At 38.2% G+C, this 20,847-nt stretch overlaps 2 protein-coding genes across 7 annotated transcripts; one reads left to right on the top strand and one right to left on the bottom strand.

The window, feature by feature from the left end:
- On the top strand, positions 1 to 5,241 carry LOC143877326 (KOW domain-containing protein). Of its 4 annotated transcripts, none has more exons than XM_077379324.1 (6): positions 1 to 151; positions 802 to 914; positions 994 to 1,089; positions 1,248 to 1,351; positions 1,469 to 1,605; positions 4,953 to 5,241. In XM_077379324.1, the coding sequence occupies exons 2-6, from the start codon at positions 855 to 857 to the stop codon at positions 5,033 to 5,035; spliced, it is 480 nt and encodes a 159-aa protein (XP_077235439.1). In that variant the 5' UTR covers positions 1 to 151; positions 802 to 854; the 3' UTR covers positions 5,036 to 5,241. The 4 variants fall into 4 exon arrangements, with proteins under 4 accessions (XP_077235439.1, XP_077235442.1, XP_077235443.1 ...); XM_077379327.1 differs by having other exon boundaries at positions 789 to 914; XM_077379328.1 differs by lacking the exon at positions 1 to 151 and adding an exon at positions 280 to 477 and having other exon boundaries at positions 789 to 914.
- Positions 5,242 to 7,448: 2,207 nt separating this feature from the next.
- Positions 7,449 to 17,005, bottom strand: LOC143877325 (vesicle-associated protein 1-2-like). Of its 3 annotated transcripts, none has more exons than XM_077379322.1 (9): positions 16,641 to 17,005; positions 16,226 to 16,296; positions 16,010 to 16,091; positions 15,809 to 15,924; positions 15,514 to 15,684; positions 15,347 to 15,391; positions 9,348 to 9,425; positions 7,798 to 7,910; positions 7,449 to 7,704 (listed from the first exon to the last, which is right to left on the bottom strand). In XM_077379322.1, exons 1-8 carry the CDS (start codon positions 16,690 to 16,692, stop codon positions 7,800 to 7,802), a joined length of 726 nt encoding a protein of 241 aa, XP_077235437.1. In that variant the 5' UTR covers positions 16,693 to 17,005; the 3' UTR covers positions 7,449 to 7,704; positions 7,798 to 7,799. The 3 variants fall into 3 exon arrangements, with proteins under 3 accessions (XP_077235437.1, XP_077235438.1, XP_077235436.1); XM_077379323.1 differs by having other exon boundaries at positions 7,449 to 7,676; XM_077379321.1 differs by having other exon boundaries at positions 7,449 to 7,910; positions 16,641 to 17,004.
- Between the last annotated feature and the right edge of the window lie 3,842 nt (positions 17,006 to 20,847).

Below are 20,847 nucleotides of genomic sequence, written 5' to 3'. Positions count from 1 at the left end.
AGATGGCCAAAAATCATTTTCATAGGTTGATCCTAACCATCCGATCTATAGAGGGTTAGGATCAACCCTCTCTAATGCCCGAATCTCTAATGCCATCGTCTCAAATCCGTCATTGGCGTGGATTCCGCCTACTGGAGTTGCCTCTCTCAAGGTATTTTTTCTTTTCTCTTCTTTTCCTTTTCAATCAATCCCTTATTAATAAATGTACAAGCTTCCTATATTTTCAGAATGATTGTATACTAGTTATAACTTATTATATTGGTAATGTTTCAAATATTTTAGAAGAGGCATCCTTCGATTTTTTTACCCCTTCTTTAAAGGATTAATTTATTAGCTATATGACATTAGCTACTTCCATCTCCCATCCTCGTTCTCCGATTCCTAGGGTTTGAGTCTTGAGAGAGTTCGAAACCTAAACCCTAAACCCTAAATCGCAGTGTAAAACACCATCCGTGACTCATTTCAAGGTTTGATTCTGTAAGTTTCTCCATGGAAAGTCTCTTTACTTTGATTTTTTTTTTTCACTTGTTTTTCTCATCATTTTCTTCAATTATTTCAGTTTTCTTTTCATCTACGGTTTTAGGTTTTATAATGTTTGTCTTTGATTTTGGTATGTGTCTTCTTCTTTTTAAATAGGGTGTCGAAGTTGCTTTTATTTATTTATTTATTTTTCAAAGGGTTTAATGGGTTTATGCATTTATTTGGATGAATTTTTTTTTCCTAGATTTTTCATGTTGTGGGTTTTACTTTTTCTCAAAGGGTTTATGTATTTCTATCTATAACCCTAGATTTATGACCTAGAAACCCAGAGAGAGTAGTAAAGCAGCGGCAGAGAGGTGTTTGCTGGGACTCAAATGGGTTGGAAAGCTGCTCAGAAGCTGATACAGAACTGGAAAATTCTCAGAGGAGATAATGTAAGATTAGATGATTCGAAACTCAGTTCCTCTCCCTTAAGATGGAATCATTTTTCCTTGATTTGGTTTGCAATGGCAGGTGATGATAACCAGGGGCAAAGATAAGGGAGAGACCGGTGTCATCAAGCGCGTTATTCGCTCTCAGAATCGAGTTATTGTCGAAGGCAAAAATCTGGTCACTTCCTAAAACCCTAACTCGTCTCTTCTAATTAACTCCTTAATTCAACCACATAATTACTCCCTAAATCAAGCAGTTACAACATATAATTATCCTCTAAATCAAGCAATCTCTCCCTCTGTATACTCTTGTGATGAGAGTTTTGGTCTTTACAGGTGAAGAAACATATCAAGCAAGGGCAGGGCCATGAAGGTGGAATTTTTACAGTAGAAGCTCCTCTCCATGCCTCCAATGTTCAAGTTGTTGACCCAGCCACCGGGTATTTTTGTGTTTGATTTTTTATTCATAGAATATATGTTCAATTGAAGCCCTCTCTTATCTTCAGTTTTCTTTCTCGTTGTGTATAATTAATTGTTGCTAGTTTTTACTTCTACAGGAAGCCTTGTAAAATTGGAACCAGATATCTGGAAGATGGTACCAAAGTAAGGATTTCTAGAGGTCAAGGAGCATCAGGGTCTATAATTCCTCGTCCCGAGATCTTGAAAATAAGGACAACTCCAAGACCTACTATAGGTATTTATGTACTAGCCTCATAATTTTCACTATTGCATGCTTTATCTTGTACTGGTACTTTTTTCTTCCTGCAATAGTTGTCTGTGTTGTGTTTAATCTATATGATTCTTTGCAATGCATGACCTGAGAAATTCCACTTGTTATGTGGAATTAGAATTTATGGAATCATAATCAAATTGTGCATGATTGTGCCTTATGGTGATAGAAATTAGAAGTAGAATTGGTTTTGACTCTTTATATGAGCGACTATTTAGATACTTGCATGCATTTTAGAAGTGTAATGCAATTTCTTCCGTGTAGCATAATATTAATGTGATTGTGAGTGGATGTAGTTCATTTTTCTTCTCTTTTCATTAATGAAATGAGATTCAGTAAACACTACATAAAAAAGCAGGACCTGGATTGTGTACTAATTAATTTACTGCATGCATTACCCATTTGGCATTTAACCTCACATATTCAAATGAGTTCACTTGAAGTATGGGTTCATCGTCTTATTTTCCATTGAAGTTGCTTACCAGCTGTATCTCTCGAATTCATTGAAAGATTTTGAATAAGAGTGAAGCTTATGTCTTTCCCCAAACATATGTCCCAAATGACCAAACCTGTTGGATAAATGATGCAACTCTCCAGGTCCCCATACAATGGCATTTAGTCCATGAAATCGCATTAGAAGAGTCCCCAGGTTCCACCCTAAAACTCCCATTCCAAAGATATAAAGACCAGTAAGGAGAATGTAAACCTCTGCTTAGTTAGATTCTGTCTTACCGATAGACCTGGATTTGGAAAAAATGACTTCGCCACTAGAGTTTCGAAAGATAACCTCCACTATCCCTGGGATTCCAAAAGAGCACCATTCAAGTTTAATTTCAGCATGTCGGCATTGGGTAATTTCCACCTTTTTTTACAATTCGTGGTTGCTGAGCATTGCAATGACACCACACTTTTTAAATATCTCTTGAAAAAAATTGTTTAAACTCATCATGAGCTAGCACCCAATGAACTATGAGACTCTTCACCTCCCAGATCAGTCTAACTCTTGATCGTGCGTTATTCTGGGAGATTCTACGGTCTCTTCATTCCACAACACCCCAGAGATGGAAAATTGGACCATACTCAATAGAGAGGGATCTTTAGCACCTAGGAACCAACTACACCATTGTTGAAAAGGGTGTTGAAGGAGCAATGGAACACCCAATTGATATTAAACCATTCAAAGATTTCTCATCCGATTTTCTCTAGTTGTTGCGCAATGGATAGAGGAGATTGGATGTCTTTTCATTGACATTGAAAAACGGATTTGATTGTGAATAGGCTTTTATTTCCTACCCATTTTTTAAAAAAGCCTTTATTTACAGTTCCATATACGGCGATCCACAATGTGATTTGATACATAAACTTTGTTGCTAAGGAAGCACGAGGAGAGTCTCCAACTCGTTGGATTTTCTGGAGCTGCCTATCCAGAGGCCATGTTTAACCTATGGACGACCATTGTTGGAGCTGGAATCATGTGTTGCCTGTGACTGGTATTGGCACGATAGGATGCTGCTGCTGCAGACTTGTGTTTCAACCGTCTACGGCACCGGTTGCCTCTCCATTCCCCTCACCATGGAAGGCACTGTAGTCTTGGCCGGAGACATCCCAGTGACAATGTTTGCATAGGCAGAGAAGAACAGTTTGAATTCTCTACAGGGGTGATGCCAAAAGGCCTAAAACAGATGGTAATTCCCTCTCGTGTCAGAAATTACAAAAAAAAGAGAGCAGGCACTTCGCATGAGCAATATGTGTGGAGAGACATAAGGTTTGGAATAAGGGATGTCGGGGACTTTCGATCTAAAGATGAAGGTTTCCAGCGGTAGCCTTTCTGATGGGTGGGTTGTCGAGGGGCTCTGATGCTGGGTTTCAGAAGAAGAAAGTAATAACATGGTTTTAGAAAGTCAGGAGGCAGATGTGGGGCCTTATAAATGTAGTTTTTAAGGACACATCAATTTTCATTACAAAATGCTTTTCCTTTAGAGAGGACCTAACTTTCAAAAATTTTTGAGGGTGACCAGTTGCTCACCTCAGCCGGTAATCCACCTGAATCGGACTTTAAAAGAGGCGAATGAAGGAATTTTGGGGGATGAATTTATCAGCACTCAAAAGTAATTGTGAAAATTAAAATTTTGAAGTATAAATACTCGAGCCTTCATCATTTCTTATATCCTGCCAGTGGCTGAATATCACAGATTGTTGTTCTAGTATAAGCATGTTACTTTTCTGAATTTACACATTTGCAGTAGACCCTCTGCTGGAAAGATTCATTTGAGTTCTGAGACTCCACTTGGGACTTGTTTGTGACCTGAAGGAATCATCACCTGTGACCCTTCTGTGATTTGACGATCTCACGCGAACTTGTTAGCTTTCCCAGATTTAGTAATTTTTATAATTTATTATTTTTTTGTGATTTGACCATCTCAATTGCTGTATGTACGTATCAAATGCTCATAATGTGTTGTATTTGCAATTTTAGCATGCCATTGCTTTGTTTATGTGTTATGTTCTATAATATATTATTTTCGTAATATTATTTACACAAATGAATTCATTTCTATCTCATTGTTAGTTACATTATGCATCAAAGTATGCTCTGTTAATTCCATGTTATATTATATTGTACATCATCATATTGTATTATGCTCAAGTGAGTTGATGCTGGCCTTTGTCAATTTTAACATAGTATATCACTGACCTGGTTTTTTACAATGTTTGGCTTCCTTCTTGGGCATTAATGGGCCTTTTTTCCAGTGTTGGTTCTTTAATGTTGCGGTATCATGAATGTTTATAGATGTTTTTATCGAATGTTGATCTTTTAGCTAAGGACCTTTTTGGATACTACCAATGTTGGTTCTTCTTTGCAATTAAGAGTATTTTAATTTAATCTTAATTTCAAGTGCAGCATTAAGGTCTCCTTTGGAAGCCACTAACTATATCATTTCTAAAACTATTATAACCATTATTTGCAAATAGTCATATTTGAGTTCAAAACCATTTGCCTATGAAATTTATATGAAAAGAGGCCCAAAGTTTTGGAGTTGTCTATAGAATTCCCTAGCGTGGCCTCCGTGGCGTAAGCATACTTAAATGGCTTTTTTTTTATTTCACATATTTGTGCTTCGGTATCATGAAAATTTTCTAAAGGATTCATTAGCCAACCCCAATTAGTTTGGGACAAAGGCTTAGTTGAGTTGAGTTGAGTTGAGTTGAGTTGTATATTTGTGCTTCGGTACATAAGCAGGCACGCATATTTTATTTCGGTAATTGAACATAAAATGCATATGAAGAAAGACGTGTTTTGGCTTGTGCAGTTGGGCCGAAAGATACGCCGATGGACCTTGTCTTGGAAAGGACGTACGACGCTAAAGCTGGAAGGGGCATGCCGGACCTTTAGACTTTTGCCCGCATGGTAGGTGTTTTAGTTTCTCTTTTCATACTTTCCCATTGGTCTTAGGAAAGGGTGTTGCAATCCATATGTTTACTAAACCCATGGTATCTACAAGCACAACCCCTGATACAATAGTTGTGGAGCTGGAAATGAAAATTTCTCTATGTTTTGTTCTAGTTGTTGAATAAAGAAGACTTGGTTCGAGTTACCCATCCCGAATTTTGGTCGGTAGACATCACCACCGTCTGATCTTGATGCGATTTTGTTGGGGTGTTTTATATCCTGAAATTTGAAGAGGCTGATCTCGATCTTTTTTCAACTTAAAATGTTTCTCAGGGGTGTTACTCTCATCTTGATTGTGTCCCGATGATCTATGTTCAATATATTGCTTTCTGTCCACAACACCATATTTTTCCCTGCTTGCCAATTACAGCTTATTGGGTTTCTTCTGAATTCCAGTTAGTGGGCCTGCAACACTTGCCTAGCTTGAAGTTCACCCCAATTTCTAGTTCTCTACCGTCTGGTGTACAATGATCCGAACCATGCATCTGGTAGGCCCTACGGGCAAGACAATCCACTCGGGAAATATGTTGCCATTGGATCAGTGGCCATTGATGTTTGGATCATTCAATCAGAGTGTCTTGGGATTATCACTCATCCACAGTTGCCATCGACAACTTTCCCCATTGACAATTTTCAACAGTCTGGATTGACTTAAAATATGTTTAGACTTGTGCCCAACCTGTTTGAATGTCTTTCCACGCTCTCTCTATCTCAGCATTTCCATCCCCTTTTGTGTCCATGTACTAGATAGATAAAAGATTTCAGTTTTAGGAAAAGATTTAAGGCAATGTTTGGCAACCTTGAAAAAAATATTCTATTGAATATTTGGGGGGGCTAGTTTTTACTTTTGAGAAATATGGGCCAAGGGAGAAACTTGATAGGGGGGGGGGAGCACGAAAATTGAAAAGCACCTAAAAACGAGCAAAACAGTTTTCCACTATTTTTTTAGGGATTGTTGATGCTGTCCACTTTCACCAGCTCAAATATCTCCCTCTCCCTGCTCCGCCCCTCACCCACTTGTGACCACGATTATTCCATGGAATAATTTTTCCTGATTGCAAAACATGAACTTTGAAGAAGAAAAAGGGTGGGAGTGTAGTCAATTTCAGAAAACCCAAGCAAAAGAGGGTGGAAATATCACTCCCCCCTCCCTCTACCGGCAAAATCGTCTACCTTTTACTGTCACTAAAATGAAAAACGGGTTCTCTACATCTGTGAAATAACAATTGTTATGTGGGCTCATGTTTCGGGCTTTCTTTGTTGCCTTAATTTATTTTGCGAGATTGAAAAGATGGAGAGAAGTAAGGGGAATGATATGATGGGTTCTATTGTCAAGCTGATTGCGTATGTGGCTTTTGTGCGCCTGAAATTAGCATTCCTGTTAGATAGGGGGAAGTCTGAAGACGACCAGGAAAGATGACCTGATATTTGCGTACTAGGGCAATTCAATCTCTTCAGATGGACCCAGTTTCAAACACCATAGATGTGGCCATCCATCTACCGGGGCCACAGTTCATTACGCCCAATTCAATTAGACCCTTTTTTCTCGCGTATACATATTAGTGTAGTTTTTATATGGTGCACGACCATGCACTGTTCGTGTAGGTCAAAAAGTAGTGAGGCCCACATGAATTGATGATATAAACCATTCAAGTTTTGGTCATAGCCATAGATATGCCTGGCCCACAAAATGGGGGCTGTAGGATGATCCTAACCCTTACAATCTGTTGAGTTTTTTTTTTTTAATAAATTAAACGCAATTTTGATTCCATGAATCAGTTTTGGACTCAAAATCAATTCTCAAAATCCAAAACGAACCAGCCACATGCCTACCCAACACAGTACAATGTGGGTCCGTTGATGTAGTGGACCAACGTGTACAGTTTAGCCCTAACATGGATTGATCTAGGGAGATGTTTTTTTCCACCCCCACTGTAGGATTACGCGCCCCCCTGTTAACGTGATCTGACATATAAAAAAAAGTGTTAAAGTCTGCCACAATTCACTTAAAAGGGAGGCGCATAATCCAAAGAAGGGGGTGAGAAAAAATCATCTCCCTTGATCTATACCATCTCCACCTAATGCACCCTAAGATTGTGCCTAAGAACTGATCTGGTTGGACAATCCTAAATATCGGGTCTGAAAAAGGAAGGGATATATAGCCATATGAGCATTAGTTTACATAGGAATGCATTGATCAAGTGTTGGTCAGAAGAAAAAACATAAATAGAAAAGCAAAATGAGAGGTCGGACAAGGAAACAGGATTTACTGCAGACAGTCATAATCAGTTCTGCACTCACAACTGTCACTAAGATATCATTTTTTACTGATACTAAGATATCAATATTCTCCGAATTATAATGCAATTTCCATTTAATTTAAAAGCAGTGCTTTATTCTTCTAAAATAAGGAGAAACAAAAGAATTGGGTAGATAGTTGCTAATAAAATAACCCACCTCTTACTTACAAAGCAGAAATGGCATCACTACACATCCATCATGAGCTCCTACTCTTAAAACACTTAAACAAGCAACTCCCACCAACCCCACTGAGAACTGATCAAATCAGATGTCTTTCCCTGCCCTATGTAACAATAAGACTCCCAATAAACCTAACAAATTATCATGTCAAATCATTTTTCTTACTTTGGAGGGGGGATGAGAAAGAAGACGGAAAGACGAGACAGAAAAACACAAGATCATACCCTCATGTTCTTCTCATAATATACCCCAAAAGAAGGCCGAGCAACCCAACCAGCGCCACATACATGACGGAGAATCCCCCATGCCTTTTACTGCCGTCTCGCCTCATAAGCTCCTACAAAAAGTAGTTAAAGAATGAGAAGCCATTCACTTCATCCAAGAGTACGAATTGGGAATTATTGAGTTAGAGTTTTACACCAGGAACTGTGAACTGATTCTCATGTAACGGACACAGAGTCAGAAGGGCGCAAAGAAAAAGATTTTACATATGAGAGTCCATTATTTTTCAATAAGTACAGTACGGCCCACTCCATAGGATGATCCAAACCGTCCAATTGTAGGGCCAAAACATTAATAGCTTGTGCCCCACATAAAAGCATACCGAAACAAAAATTGTAAGTGCATTAGTGGCATGTAATACATGAGTATATTTATATGAATTGCATGTGAAATGTAGTGTATATATTATGAATAAATATTCATATGAATTACATATGAAATTTAGTATGTGCTATGTACTGAATCATCATAAATGTGCGACAACACGTCATTAAGGCCCTGCTCGTTTTGGAATGTGAGAACTGATTGTGGGTCCCAAACCTATTATTGGACCCAAAATTAACTGCAATTTTGAGTCTAGTAATCGGTTTGGGGCTGACAATTGGTTGCCACAACTCATTCCATGTTCCGGGGCATTGATACCCCTTTCTTACGGGGAACACCTAAATCATATTAGCTTATTCGAGAAAAGGTACATCAAAACCATAAACAATGACTGAATATACTAGAGCAGTTCCAAATGGAAATAGCAGGTATTCGATAGGGTTTATCAATCAGTATATTTGGGAAAGGGATTTGTAAGTGTCCATCGCAGAAGGCATTTCGTGGATGGTCCGTTGCATGTGAGTGCGGCCACACAGGCTCACTTTTCAGCAGATTATGTCTTCATTCACGAGGTGGCTCATGAGGTGGCTGCATTCACATGCAACGGACCCTCCGCGACATGCCTTCTGTGATGGACACTAGCAAATCCCGGTATAAAAAAGGTTACAATCCAAATTATAGGAAATGAAAAAGAAAAAAAATAGAAATAACACATAAAATGTGACCAAAGTTCAAGCATAACCATGTGAGCAACAATCTGCATCATGTACCTTTACTTTCAAGCTAACATGCTTGCTACAGGAAATATATATAAAACTAGTAGAAGACAATGCAAGTCAATTGTACTATTTTGCCAAAAAACAATAAGAAAAATATAAAAATTCCCACCAGCAATTTTGGGGCTTTTGATAAACTAGCAGGGTAGAAGTAGACAATAAAGGGTAGAACTGCAGAATAGAGCAATTTCAGCAAAAATCCAAAAAAAAATAAAATCCTATAGGAATGAAAACAACGTACATAGTTCAATTATTATAATAAAAAAAAGCATGCAAGCATAATATAAAGAGTTTATTCCATCATTTATGTGACGTTAACTGATTATCAACAGCATGTGAACATTCCACAGATATAAGAAGGCTAATGCTTAAGTCAGAATAAATTCCCTCACCAGCTCCTGATGAAGTCTATTATTCTGTTGAATGGCAGAATTTTTCTCCTCAGCCAACCTTGAAATTAGAACCTTCACCTGGAAAACATTTTTAAGTATTACATATGTATCTACAATCTGATGTGCTGAAAATAGATCAAGTAGATTTTCCATCAAAGTAGTATCTATTTTAAGCAGAATTCTAACAGAATGAAACCTTTTAAGCAAACAGTCTACATAATAAGGAATAACAACATGAAATCATAAGGAACATCTGGTGAGCAGAACAGCAAGCACCCGTTGCTAAAGGGCTGAAAATCAAATTGCAAGTACAGGTCAAAAAATTTTAAAAGCTTAATTCAGAAACAAAAGGGAACTCCCTTCATAAAACTCCTCAAACACGATTCCGCAACATTATCTGGGACACTGGATAAACAGTATTTTGTACCATGAACGCATCGCCATCCAGAAACCAGCGATATTATATGGCGTGAAGTCCAGTGTGGGCAGTACGACAGCAGTACCACACTCAGTGTTGCATGGATTCGGATTCGCGTGTCGGGATCCGACACGGATTCGGCAAGCCCCCAAAAGTAGGATTTGGATATTTTCAAATAAAACAAAATTTTCAAAATTTTCAAAATTATATATATATATATATATATATATATATATATATATATATATAGAGAGAGAGAGAGAGAGAGAGAGAGAGAGTGAGTTAAGTGAAGCTACACATACGTGTAGCTAACTTAGCTACACTGACGGCTTAAAATACAGTGGGCCCACATTGTTTGGGTGATCCAAATGAATCATTTGATAGGCCCTCACATTGATAGGGTGTGCCCAAAAAATCAGCTCCATTGGATGATCCCAACCCTTCAAACTGAGGAGGCAAAAATGGACAGATTTGTGAAGGTTTTTACACGTTCATTTTTGCCTCAACAAATCGTAGGGTTGGGATGATCCTATGGAGATGATGTTTTGGGCACACCCTATCTATGTGAGGGCCCATCAAATGAATGGTTTGCATCACCGAAACAATGTGGGGCCCACCTTATTTTAAGGCGTCGGTGTAGCTAAGTTAGCTACACGTAAGTGTAGCTTCACTTTTCTCATATATATATATATATATAGGATAAGATAGGCCTTCTGTAATCCAAAACTACCCTCACATATAGATTTAAAATATGTATGTGGCGAGGGCACCAAACGGTAAAAATCAATAACGTCGACATGTTAAATTCATAGAGTTTACCAATAAATCAAAAAATTACAATCTTTTCTCTTCTGCTATACAGTAGTAGATATAAATAGGAAAGGGTTGCTGCTAACAGTAGCATAAAACAAGGTTGGGGCCACATTGTTGGGGGGATCCAAAGCATTCATTTGGAAGGCCCTTTCATGGATAGGGTGTCCACCAAAAATCAGCTCCATTGGATCATCTTAGGGTGTCCATTTGTGGGATGAAAAAATGGGCAGAGGGTTCAAGCAACTTTTGTATTAAAAGAGTTTAAGGAGGAAGGGAGTCGATGTTCGAGGGCCGAGGCGCTAGGGTTTTTATTAAAAGAGTATGTGCAATGCTTTCATATAAAAAACAGTTAAGAAGAAAATATGTTTAACAGAAAATATAAAGGATTCGCATTTCAAAAGAGACAACGATGAATCGGATTCGCCCGAAAAAAACAGGATTCGTACGGGACACGGCTACGACAAGAATCCGGGTGTGTCTCATGGGAATCCATGTCCGATTCGGATGCGAAGACGTGTCGACACGGATTCGGCAGAGGGGGGGCAAAGAATCCATGCAACGCTTGAGATTTGATCCAACAGCAGCCTCTTAAAAGGTGGGCTGCTGTTGGATCAAATATCAAGGGTGGTAATGCCTACAATAGACTTCATGCTCGGGCACAATATAAAATCTCCCATAAACCAAACAAAAATAATAATAACAAATTGAATCATAAAATTTTGCGTGGAGTTCACATCAGTAGGAAACTACTCAACGTTTTCATGAATAACACAAGTCTTACATATGTAAAAGCTGAATGGCTGCAAGTTAGAATGTTATTATAGAGTGCAAGTAATTTGACTTGGATGGTTGGATTATATATTTCTACTGACTAGCCTTACAGCCATCCTCTGAAGTTATTTGTTTCTAGTTTTCCACTGACAATAAATACACTTATTAAGTGCAAGTGTGGTGGCACAAGATGCTGTGGAAGTCAATAGGACTAGATGAGTTTGCCGAGTAATTTTATAATGATGATAGAAAATGAAGGAAAACCACTTACTTGAAAATCATGAGGAACCTTAATACAAAATACAAACCAATTCCGAGTGTGCCATTGTAATTACCTACCTAAATATTCTGTAGTAAAGAATATGGCAGCTAGCAGTGTTTTGTTTATCCAAACAACCAATCGCTGCCAAACCTGAAGCACAAAGATTTCCATATATCACCCCTGAATATTTCATTAAACACCATAACAGTGTTTCAAAATGTGGATGGGGTCCAAAATGCAGCCAAAACAAATCCTAGTCAACTCGCGTGGTGCGTACTCAGTTAACGCAGCCAAGTACCCGGTTGACACAGTTGAGAACTTGGTTGACGCGATCAAAGCTCAAGAGTCAAAGGAGTTTGGATTAACTTGGTAGGAAAAAAAATGCAGACTTGAACAAGAACACGACCAAGACAGACAGTTGACGATTGATGCAGAGTTTTGAAACAATCCGTCGTAATACATTTTCTAAAAATATAAATAGATGTTTCTCAAACCAGCAAACAAAAATCAGAAAGATATGACCGAGCTATCCATGGAGAAAAGAAGAGAAGATACAAGAGTTGCATAAATATGAAAAGATGCCTAGAGCCCATCTTCAACTGTCGGAAAGTGTCCACTAACAACTAAAGCCAGCATGTTCAGACCACCTCGGCAGTAGTAAGTCAACTTCCAGCTTAGCATCTCTCCCAATATGACAAAAATGAAAAATGAGATTAGCTGGTCAACCATAAGTATACCCCAAATCAAGAAAAACATATCAATAATAAAAAAAATTCAGGTTTCTAACAAGTCTATCAAACAAACTGATCTTTCATAAAATACCTGTCTATGGCAAAGGAAACTAGAGGGTTAGTGGGTTAAGAGAGTATGTAGGGTATGAGAGATTAAGGTTGACAAAGATGGGCAGGTCTAGATAAATAAGGGGTCGTAAATCTGATGGTGAAGGCTCAAATAACTAAGCCAAGTTGTAATGAAGCAAGGATGTAGGGGAAATCGTACCTTGGTCATGCAAGGCTTCGACCTTGGTCTTCGTGGTGAAGGAGTTAGGAGTCTCTAAGAGGTGCTAGAGAAATAGCCGTAAAAATGAGAAGTAAAGGGATTATTCTAGCCACAAGAGAAGGATCTGAAATGGGGAAAGCAAAGGTGGGATGGAAGAAAAGATGGGGATGAAGAATAGGGAAACAAAGGGTAAAAATGGGGCGAAGGGGAGGCAGCAATCTGCTCCAACAGAGGATGAGAAAAGAGGTGAAGAATCGATGTAACAGCAGTGAAATAAGTGGAGAAAAAGAGAGGACAGAAAGCTGCTCAGAGGCTGATCTGGAGAAAAAGGGGAAAGAAAGGGGTGGGAATAATGGTCACTAGGGCATGTTGTGTTATGCAAGAATAATGGTCATTTGGAAATCATTGAATTTTCACATGATATTGCACCTTCACAGAAGGAATTTGGTGAGTTGGACAAGCTAGAAGCAGAGTATAGTTGCTCTAAGTAGTGAGCTATAGCGGTTACAAGTATGCACATGTTTTGTGATAATCAAGTTGCCACACATTTTGTATACAGCATTGTCTTCTATGAGAGAACTAAACATATCAAAGTAGATTGTCATTTTGTCCTTGAGAAAGTAGATGCAAAGGATATCAAAACTCCTTATATCAGTGTTTAAAAATGCGGATGCAGCGCGAAATCCGGCCGAAGACAAATCGTTGTTGACTCGGTGCAGACGCGGCCAAGAACACTGTTGACGCGGTTGTGTACTCGGCTCACACGGTCATAACTTGGGAGAGTCAAAGGCGTTTTTATTCACTCTGTAGGGAAAAAATGTAGAATACGAACAAGGGAAAAGGGAGTCGACTCGGGGGAATCAACGATGACATGGAGGAGTTTTAAAACTAGGTGTTATATTCACACAGCAAATCAGCTAGCAGATGTTATTATCAAAGTGTTACCAAGAAGCCAACATCAAACGATCATTAACAGGCTGGAAATGATGCCAGCTTGAGAAGGAGCGTTAGTATACTTTGTTAGGGTCATTTTGGTGTTTATTATGATGTTTCATTAATGGCAATAGTGTAAATATCATTTTTTGTGAATAAGATAAAAGAGTCATCTCTGCGAGGAGATTTGACTTTCGCTTCCATGTTTTTTTTCTCTCCTCTCCTCTCTTCATTTATCTTTCTCTTTGTTCTTTTTTTTTCCAACTAAACAAGGTAAGACAAAACACCTAAAAATATAGAAATAAATATAGAGCAGATTGGCACACATAATTCACTTGTAATGATAAAATTGCTAATTGATGTGCGTGTGCATGTTTTCTTTTGTAAAAGATTATAAATAACTTCAAGGAGCTAATATATTCTCAACCAGTCTTCACCTTAAACTTATCTAACTGGTGGTTGAGAGCTTGTCCTTCTATTGGTGGCAGATACCAAATTACCAACCTTATGGCCAAGCAGTGACTTTGGTTCTAGGCAGTCCCTTAGTCCCTAAGCGACTGGCATGGACAGCTGCTTAGACAACTTTCTCATAGGAATTAAAACAACATTACCATGTTCTCTCCTGCCAAGAAGGTTTATCTAGCCCATACATTAAGTAGAGGATCTGTTACTATCCAGGTTGGTAGGTAAAAGTACCATAACAATTGCACCTACAAAATACCCCAAAGAAATCCGACAACAGTGATGAAAAATACTTAAATACCCTAAAGAACTCTCTAACAATAGTGAAGACATGCATCTAAGAATCGAATACATGCATCTAAGAATCAAAACAACATAACTATGATTTTGACTCATATGACCCTACCATAATATCCACTACTAGCCACACTCTAACAACAGTGAAGACATGCATGATGCATGTAAGAATCAAAACAACATAACTATGATTTTGACTCGCATAACCCTACCATAATATCCACTACTAGCCAAACAAATCTAGAAACACATTTAGCAAAGAAAATAACCTAGGATGAAATATCCAACCAAAAAATGTCCTTCAATCTTCCACCTTAAAGTTAATATACCTCAAAAGTAAATTTTTCATGCTATTGAGCGTACTCAAATGGTTAATAACCATAGCACTGGTAAATGTATAATGTTGTGCGAACTACAAGGCAAACAAACTACAGGTTAGTGTGACGCACCCTTGCAGTAAATCAATCTAGTGAAGCCTTTCGATAGTAGGATCCATTCAAGCTTATCAGAAAGACTTTAAATTGTACGAGGCAGGGGACCAAAATACAGTGCATAGAAGTCCTAAATGGATCAATAGAAAAGGGTGAATTTCGATTAGCTTTTTCAGTTATTGCCCTAGAAGACATTAAATGACCCTAAACAAACTTTGGAGAATGCAACTTACATTTCTTAGCCAAATCTATGTCCAACATCACCTTGCACGATCTCTTACCACTCTAACTGGTATTTTCCTATTGCTATATAAGGAATGTGAAAAGACAACAAACGACTTAAAACTTTCAAATTTGGCACCAGAGCTCTTTAGCTCCAAACAACCAATAAAGCTAAGATCAAAACAAACACCTAACCTAGCTTAAGAAAATCCTCATTTACCATGTGCTCATATTGAGAGTAAACATGTAGTCATAGCTGTGTCTCTTATAACTCATGAAAACTCTGTTTTTGAGCAAATCCACCAAATCCATAAAAGTGTAACCATTAAAACCTGCGCTTGAAAGTCGAAAGAAAAAGTTTGATTGCCAAAATCTTAAGGAAGAAACTCACCTCCGAAGATTTCTCTTGAGAATCAACATGACCCGCTCTCGTAACCTATTAGAATCATAAGAAATGAACCAAGCCATTTCTATTAAAACATATATAAATACATAAATAAGAACAAGAGAAAAGGAACAATCATTGGAATCAAATATTAGAACACTTCAAATACTCACAGCAGAAAAGGAAAAATCAGAAGCATGTGAATTCCCATTGTCCGATAAAGAAGCCCTAGGTGATGAGCCCTCCTCGGACCCCTCTGCAACAGGTGAGGGTGGTTGAGGAGGAGAGACGTAGACTACTCTCAATTTACACTCCTCAACGAGATTCCCCGACTCCTTATTAAACTAAACAAACCCAATTCAAAAAGAAAATAAAAATTCAAACCAATGTTATAATCCCATATTATTTAACCCTCGCAAAATCAAAACCCATACAATACAGAGATTTATGCATACATGAATAGCTTACCATTTCAGGGGTAATGTCCTTTGCGGTCGTGCCTGGATTCGCAATGACACTCTGAAGGAGAAACTTGTCCTTGCATTGCAAATCAGGGGGAGCTTCTCGTTGAGCTTGCATTGTAACTAAACAGTGAAAGACAAAAAAAATAAATTAATAACTAAGCAATAATAAATAACAAAATTAGATAAAACACCATGAATTAAAAACCTATGAAATCGCATGTGGTCCTAGGCATGACGATTCCGGTGTTAGGACGAACGCAGTACTTCTTCGGATTCGTCGTCTTTACCTAAAATAGAAGGAAAAAAAAAAGAAAAAAAGTTCTGCATTCTTACTATCAATAAATCTCATTTTTAGGGCATCCTTATTACAGAACAATTGAAAGGAATTGAAAAAAAAAAAAAAAAGGGTGAGAAAGATTACCTTGAAAGCTACATAATTATCCGTCTTATTTGACAATTGAAGAGAACATGAGATCTGCTTCTTCAGCTCGACTTCCGAACACAACATAGAAAAAAAATAAAATAAAAAAAATAAAAACACTATAATAGCACAGATCTAACGTACAGATAAAATAAAAGAGCGAGCTCTAAATCATAGGAAAACAAAAGAACAGATACAAAAAATCAAAATATAAAATGCAAACCTTTACACACGCTAAAATACAAATAGCACGGATCTAACGTACCAGAGAGAGAGAGAGAGAGAGTCGAAATCATGGGAAAAACAGATAAAAATATCAAAAAATAAAATGCACACCCTAAAACAGCACGGATCGAACGTATAGAGAGAGAGAGAGAGAGAGAGAGAGAGAGAGAGATAACAGAACAGAGCATACAGGGAAATTTGAGTTCTTGAGGTTCGATGCCGAGAAGCTCTCCGGAACTCATATTGAAAAAGCAACCAAAACTCCGATTTCTCAACGCTGTCAGAGAGATTAGGAACCGGAAAGATTCTCTGTCTCTTTCTTCTTCTTCTTTTTTTTGCTTCGCCTTTTATCTCGATTTTCTTTCCTTCCTGGGATTTTCTTTGATTCTTCTTTTTTATTTCCTTTCTAAAAGGGCTTCTTTTTTTATTTCTTTTCTAAAAGGAAAGATGAGAATCGAGGAGATTGGAGGGAGGTTAGGTTTTAAAGACGAAGAGGAAACATCGCTGCCAGGCAAAATGTGGTTTTCTTCCCACCCTTTTTTTCATATATTATTTTTTGCCCTTTCCAGTGCTGCTGCTTTTCCCCCTAAAAAATGCTTTTTAATTGAATATTCCAGGGTGTTTTAGTCATTTCATTGAAATATTAGTTGGGAATTTATTTAACACTTATTATTCCTTTTTCGAACTCCGTACAAGTATGACTGTATACTGGGTCCCGTTTTTTGAATGATCTGGATCGTCTATTTGATAGATCGTGCTTTAGATCACATTTACCTCACTTCTGTTTGGATTGGCGGAATCAGGAGTAGGAATTGGTATCCTATTTCGATTCCGCCTGACATTTGATTCAAAAATTAAAGGGGGATTTGATTCTGCCCTGGTCAGAATGACATTTTGATTGGAATTCTCATGAATTAAAATTTTAATTTTATTCCATTTATAGAGTAATCAGAATAGAATGGATTCTTGATTCTGGCAATCTAAACACGGCCCGGAGTATTAATTTGTTAGATATCGGCCATTGATTAAATACATCTTTTGACCATACAGATATCATGGAAGGAAAGTAAATAATAGTGAATGTAATTGACTGTGTTTTTTTTTATCATGAAAGATCCAATTCATGAGTTGTCAAATGAATGGTTTATGTCATTTAAATATGGGACCCCTCTGATAAGGGATTTGCTAGGGACCATAGCAGAAGGGATTTCGTGGGCCAGCTGTTGCATGAGAGAGAGAGCAGCCACATATGCTGAGATTTTGTCTTATTCATTTAATTCATGTGAGGTGACTGCTCTCTCATGCTCAGGCATTTTAAAATAGGAAACCCAAGCATTTGCTCTGGAATTTTCATGCCAATGTAATCCACGATGAAAATTGAAGGTTGCATAATTGCAAGACAATATTGGGTTGTTGTCTTTAGGGCTGCAACTCGAGCCGGGTTTTACCCGACCCGCATCGACCCGACCCGAAAATAGCCTGGGTTGGGTTCAGGTTTCATGGGTTTCGGGTCGAGCCGGGTTGAGCATTCAAAAGCCCGCATGAATCTCGGGTCGAGCCGGGTTGAGCATTCAAAAGCCCGCATGAATCTCGGGTCGAGCCGGGTTTGAAGGGGTCCGACCCGAGTTACATAAGTTATAGTATGTACATTTTTTTCTATTGTTAGTTAAAAGTGAACCCACGCACCCACTGTTATTGTATGTGAGTGTAATTTCTGCTTCTATGAGTTGAGTTGATTCAAGTGTTTGATTCAGCATTGTTTGATTGTAATTACAACATTGTTTGATTACAGCATTGTTTGATTCAAGTGTAATGTGAGTGTAATTACATCATTGTTTGATTCAAGTGTAATTTCTGCTTCTATGAGTTGAGTTGCCTTGCCAAACAAGAATTTTCCTTAAAAAATTGCGTCAACGTGAAAAAACCCAACCCAACCCGAGATATTTCTCGCGTAGGGTTGGGTTCTCCAAAACCCGACCCGCCCGACCCGAGTTGCAGCCCTAGTTGTCTTGTTGAGAAATGTGCCAGGTTTTAAAGGAGACTAGAAAGTTGTTGCACATTCAAATAATTTAAGTGAGAAGCACTTGTGTTGGTGTCCAAGTGGGTGGGTCCTACCTCTGAATGAGCTAAACCGTCTGGACTTATATTTTTTGAAAAACTACTAGGGCCCACCTTGTTCGAAGATCCAAACCATTCATTTGTGATGTGTAGTGGGTCCACGCCAAAGTGTGAGAGCCTAGTTGAATATAGGTAGTAGTGTGTGTGGGTAAGCCTTGCAATGCCATGAAATATAGGGGTATAATGTGCAAGGGTGTACTTGCCATAATAGGGCAATTGAGGGGGATGTAGACTGTAATGAGTTTCCATGTAAAAGGGGGGGGGGGGAATTTTCAACAGCTTTTGAAAGGACCAGAGAGTTTCCCTTGTAAACCCTAGCTTGGAGGGAGAAATTCCAGTTTATAAGAAGTTCTTTGAAGGAAGTTAGAGAGGAAGTCCTTTGCATAATAAAGACCTCACAAGTCACTTCTCTTCTTAGCACGAGTTCATCACTAAGCTAACTACTTATTGTTTTCTATCAAAATTTCAATAAAAACTCATTTTATAAGTAGAGTTTTTATATGATGGCCGACTGGGTAATTTACCACCTAGCCCTTGCTATTTTGACGGTCGGGCATCATATAAATTCTCTTATAAGTATTCATCTCTTTTTTTATCATCTTACTTACTGTTTTCGTCAATTATAATATTTTTTGCTTATATTTTGTTCTTGATCAGCAATTTACTATTTTAAACTGATTTTTGTTAAAATTCTGCATTCAATTGTTGTTTTTGATCGAGTCTTGATCAACTTTGAAAGCTCTCAGCATATCTACCTCAGAAACCTCAAAAGTCTACATCAATTTTTTACATCTCAATATAGATTGCACCCCCAAATAGAGGTCTCTATAATGTATCTTCCATCCATAGCTTAGATTAGATGGTTAGTTTCACCATAAAGGGATGAGATTCAGAACACTGTATACATTGGGGCCAACAAATGAACAGTTTGGATCTACAAACAAGGGGGTCTCTCTCTCTCTCTTCTTTTTTTTTCTTGAATAAATACCTTCACATACCTACTGAGGAGTGCAAGTTTGGCCCTGTCAGCCCTTACCCGCTCTGAGCCCGAACAGGATCTCGGCTAGATTTTTCAACCCTGAGGGCGGGTCAAGGTTCGTATTTTAGGCCTTGACTCAGGGTCTGGTCGGGTTCAGGGTTAATACCTTGGGTCAGCCCGACCCGGACCCGACCCTAAGTTTTCTATTATAGAATTGAACCATCTATGTATTTTTCTTTTGCTAATGTTTTTTATAATCTTAGGTTGATGTTTCTTTATATTACAATTAATTATCTCTGTTGCCCGTCATGTTGTTGAATTCATTTTATCTTATTTGTTTCCTTTCTCTGTTTATTGATCATTTTGTTCTATATGATATGTGGTTGCTTTATTTTTGGCACTCTTAACAAGTATTTGCACTAGGGTCAATCAGGGCCAATCAGGGCGGGCCAAGGCTGCATTGAGCCCTGTAGGGTGGGCAATGGGTTGAGGTTCTTCGGCCCTGACCCTTTTCGGCCTTGACTTATGGTTAGGGCGGGTCAGGGCCGAGATAATGGAATCCAGGGTTGAGCTAGGGTTTTGAAAAACCTGACCCAACCCGACTCTGTTGCAGCCCTACTTGCCGACATTTGTTTTCTCCATGAAAAGTTTTGTATGGAGCAAAATGGTGGACCCCACCCTATCAAAGCATGAGGTGTAAATGGAGGCCCCACCAATGATATGCATGACATTTGAAAAAATGCCTGTAAAATCATATTTCACAAAAAAATAAAAAAAAAAAATAAAAAATCAAGCTCTAGCAGGTTTGCAATTTTTGTTGAAAAATAGGTAAATTTTTTTATTTTGGAAAATAATTTCATTAGACATTGAATTTACAAAATGCTCGAAAAGATATCTTCCATATAAAAAAATTCCAATTGTTTTTCAAATAATGATGCCTCCCGAATACCAATGTGGTCTTGTAAGGACGGGCCCAGTGCTTTTCCTCTCCCAAGTTTTATTGCATATCCCATACCAATGTGACCAATGTTAGTGGATGTCGTCTTACTTTACCGCAGCAGTTGGAGCCACTGCAGAATATATTTCTATTAGCGACACCAACATTGACCAAGTACCATTTTTTGCAGGGTGTTTGTTATCTTGATGTTTGGTCCCTTGGCAACCCCGGCAAAGCTGGAATTAGAGGGGTATTTAGAGATAATAATGGTACCATTATCTTCGTCTTTTTTAGCCTAGTTGGTATAATTGATTCTACTGAAGCTGAGGCTCTTGCTCTTCAATTCGGCTCGTGTATATTTAA

This window comes from Tasmannia lanceolata, unplaced genomic scaffold (genome assembly GCF_043159265.1).
Source record: "Tasmannia lanceolata isolate RefF3 unplaced genomic scaffold, GAP_Taslan_0.1 ptg000005l, whole genome shotgun sequence".
Lineage (NCBI taxonomy): Eukaryota > Viridiplantae > Streptophyta > Magnoliopsida > Canellales > Winteraceae > Tasmannia > Tasmannia lanceolata.
This window is presented reverse-complemented; position numbering and strand designations above follow the sequence as displayed.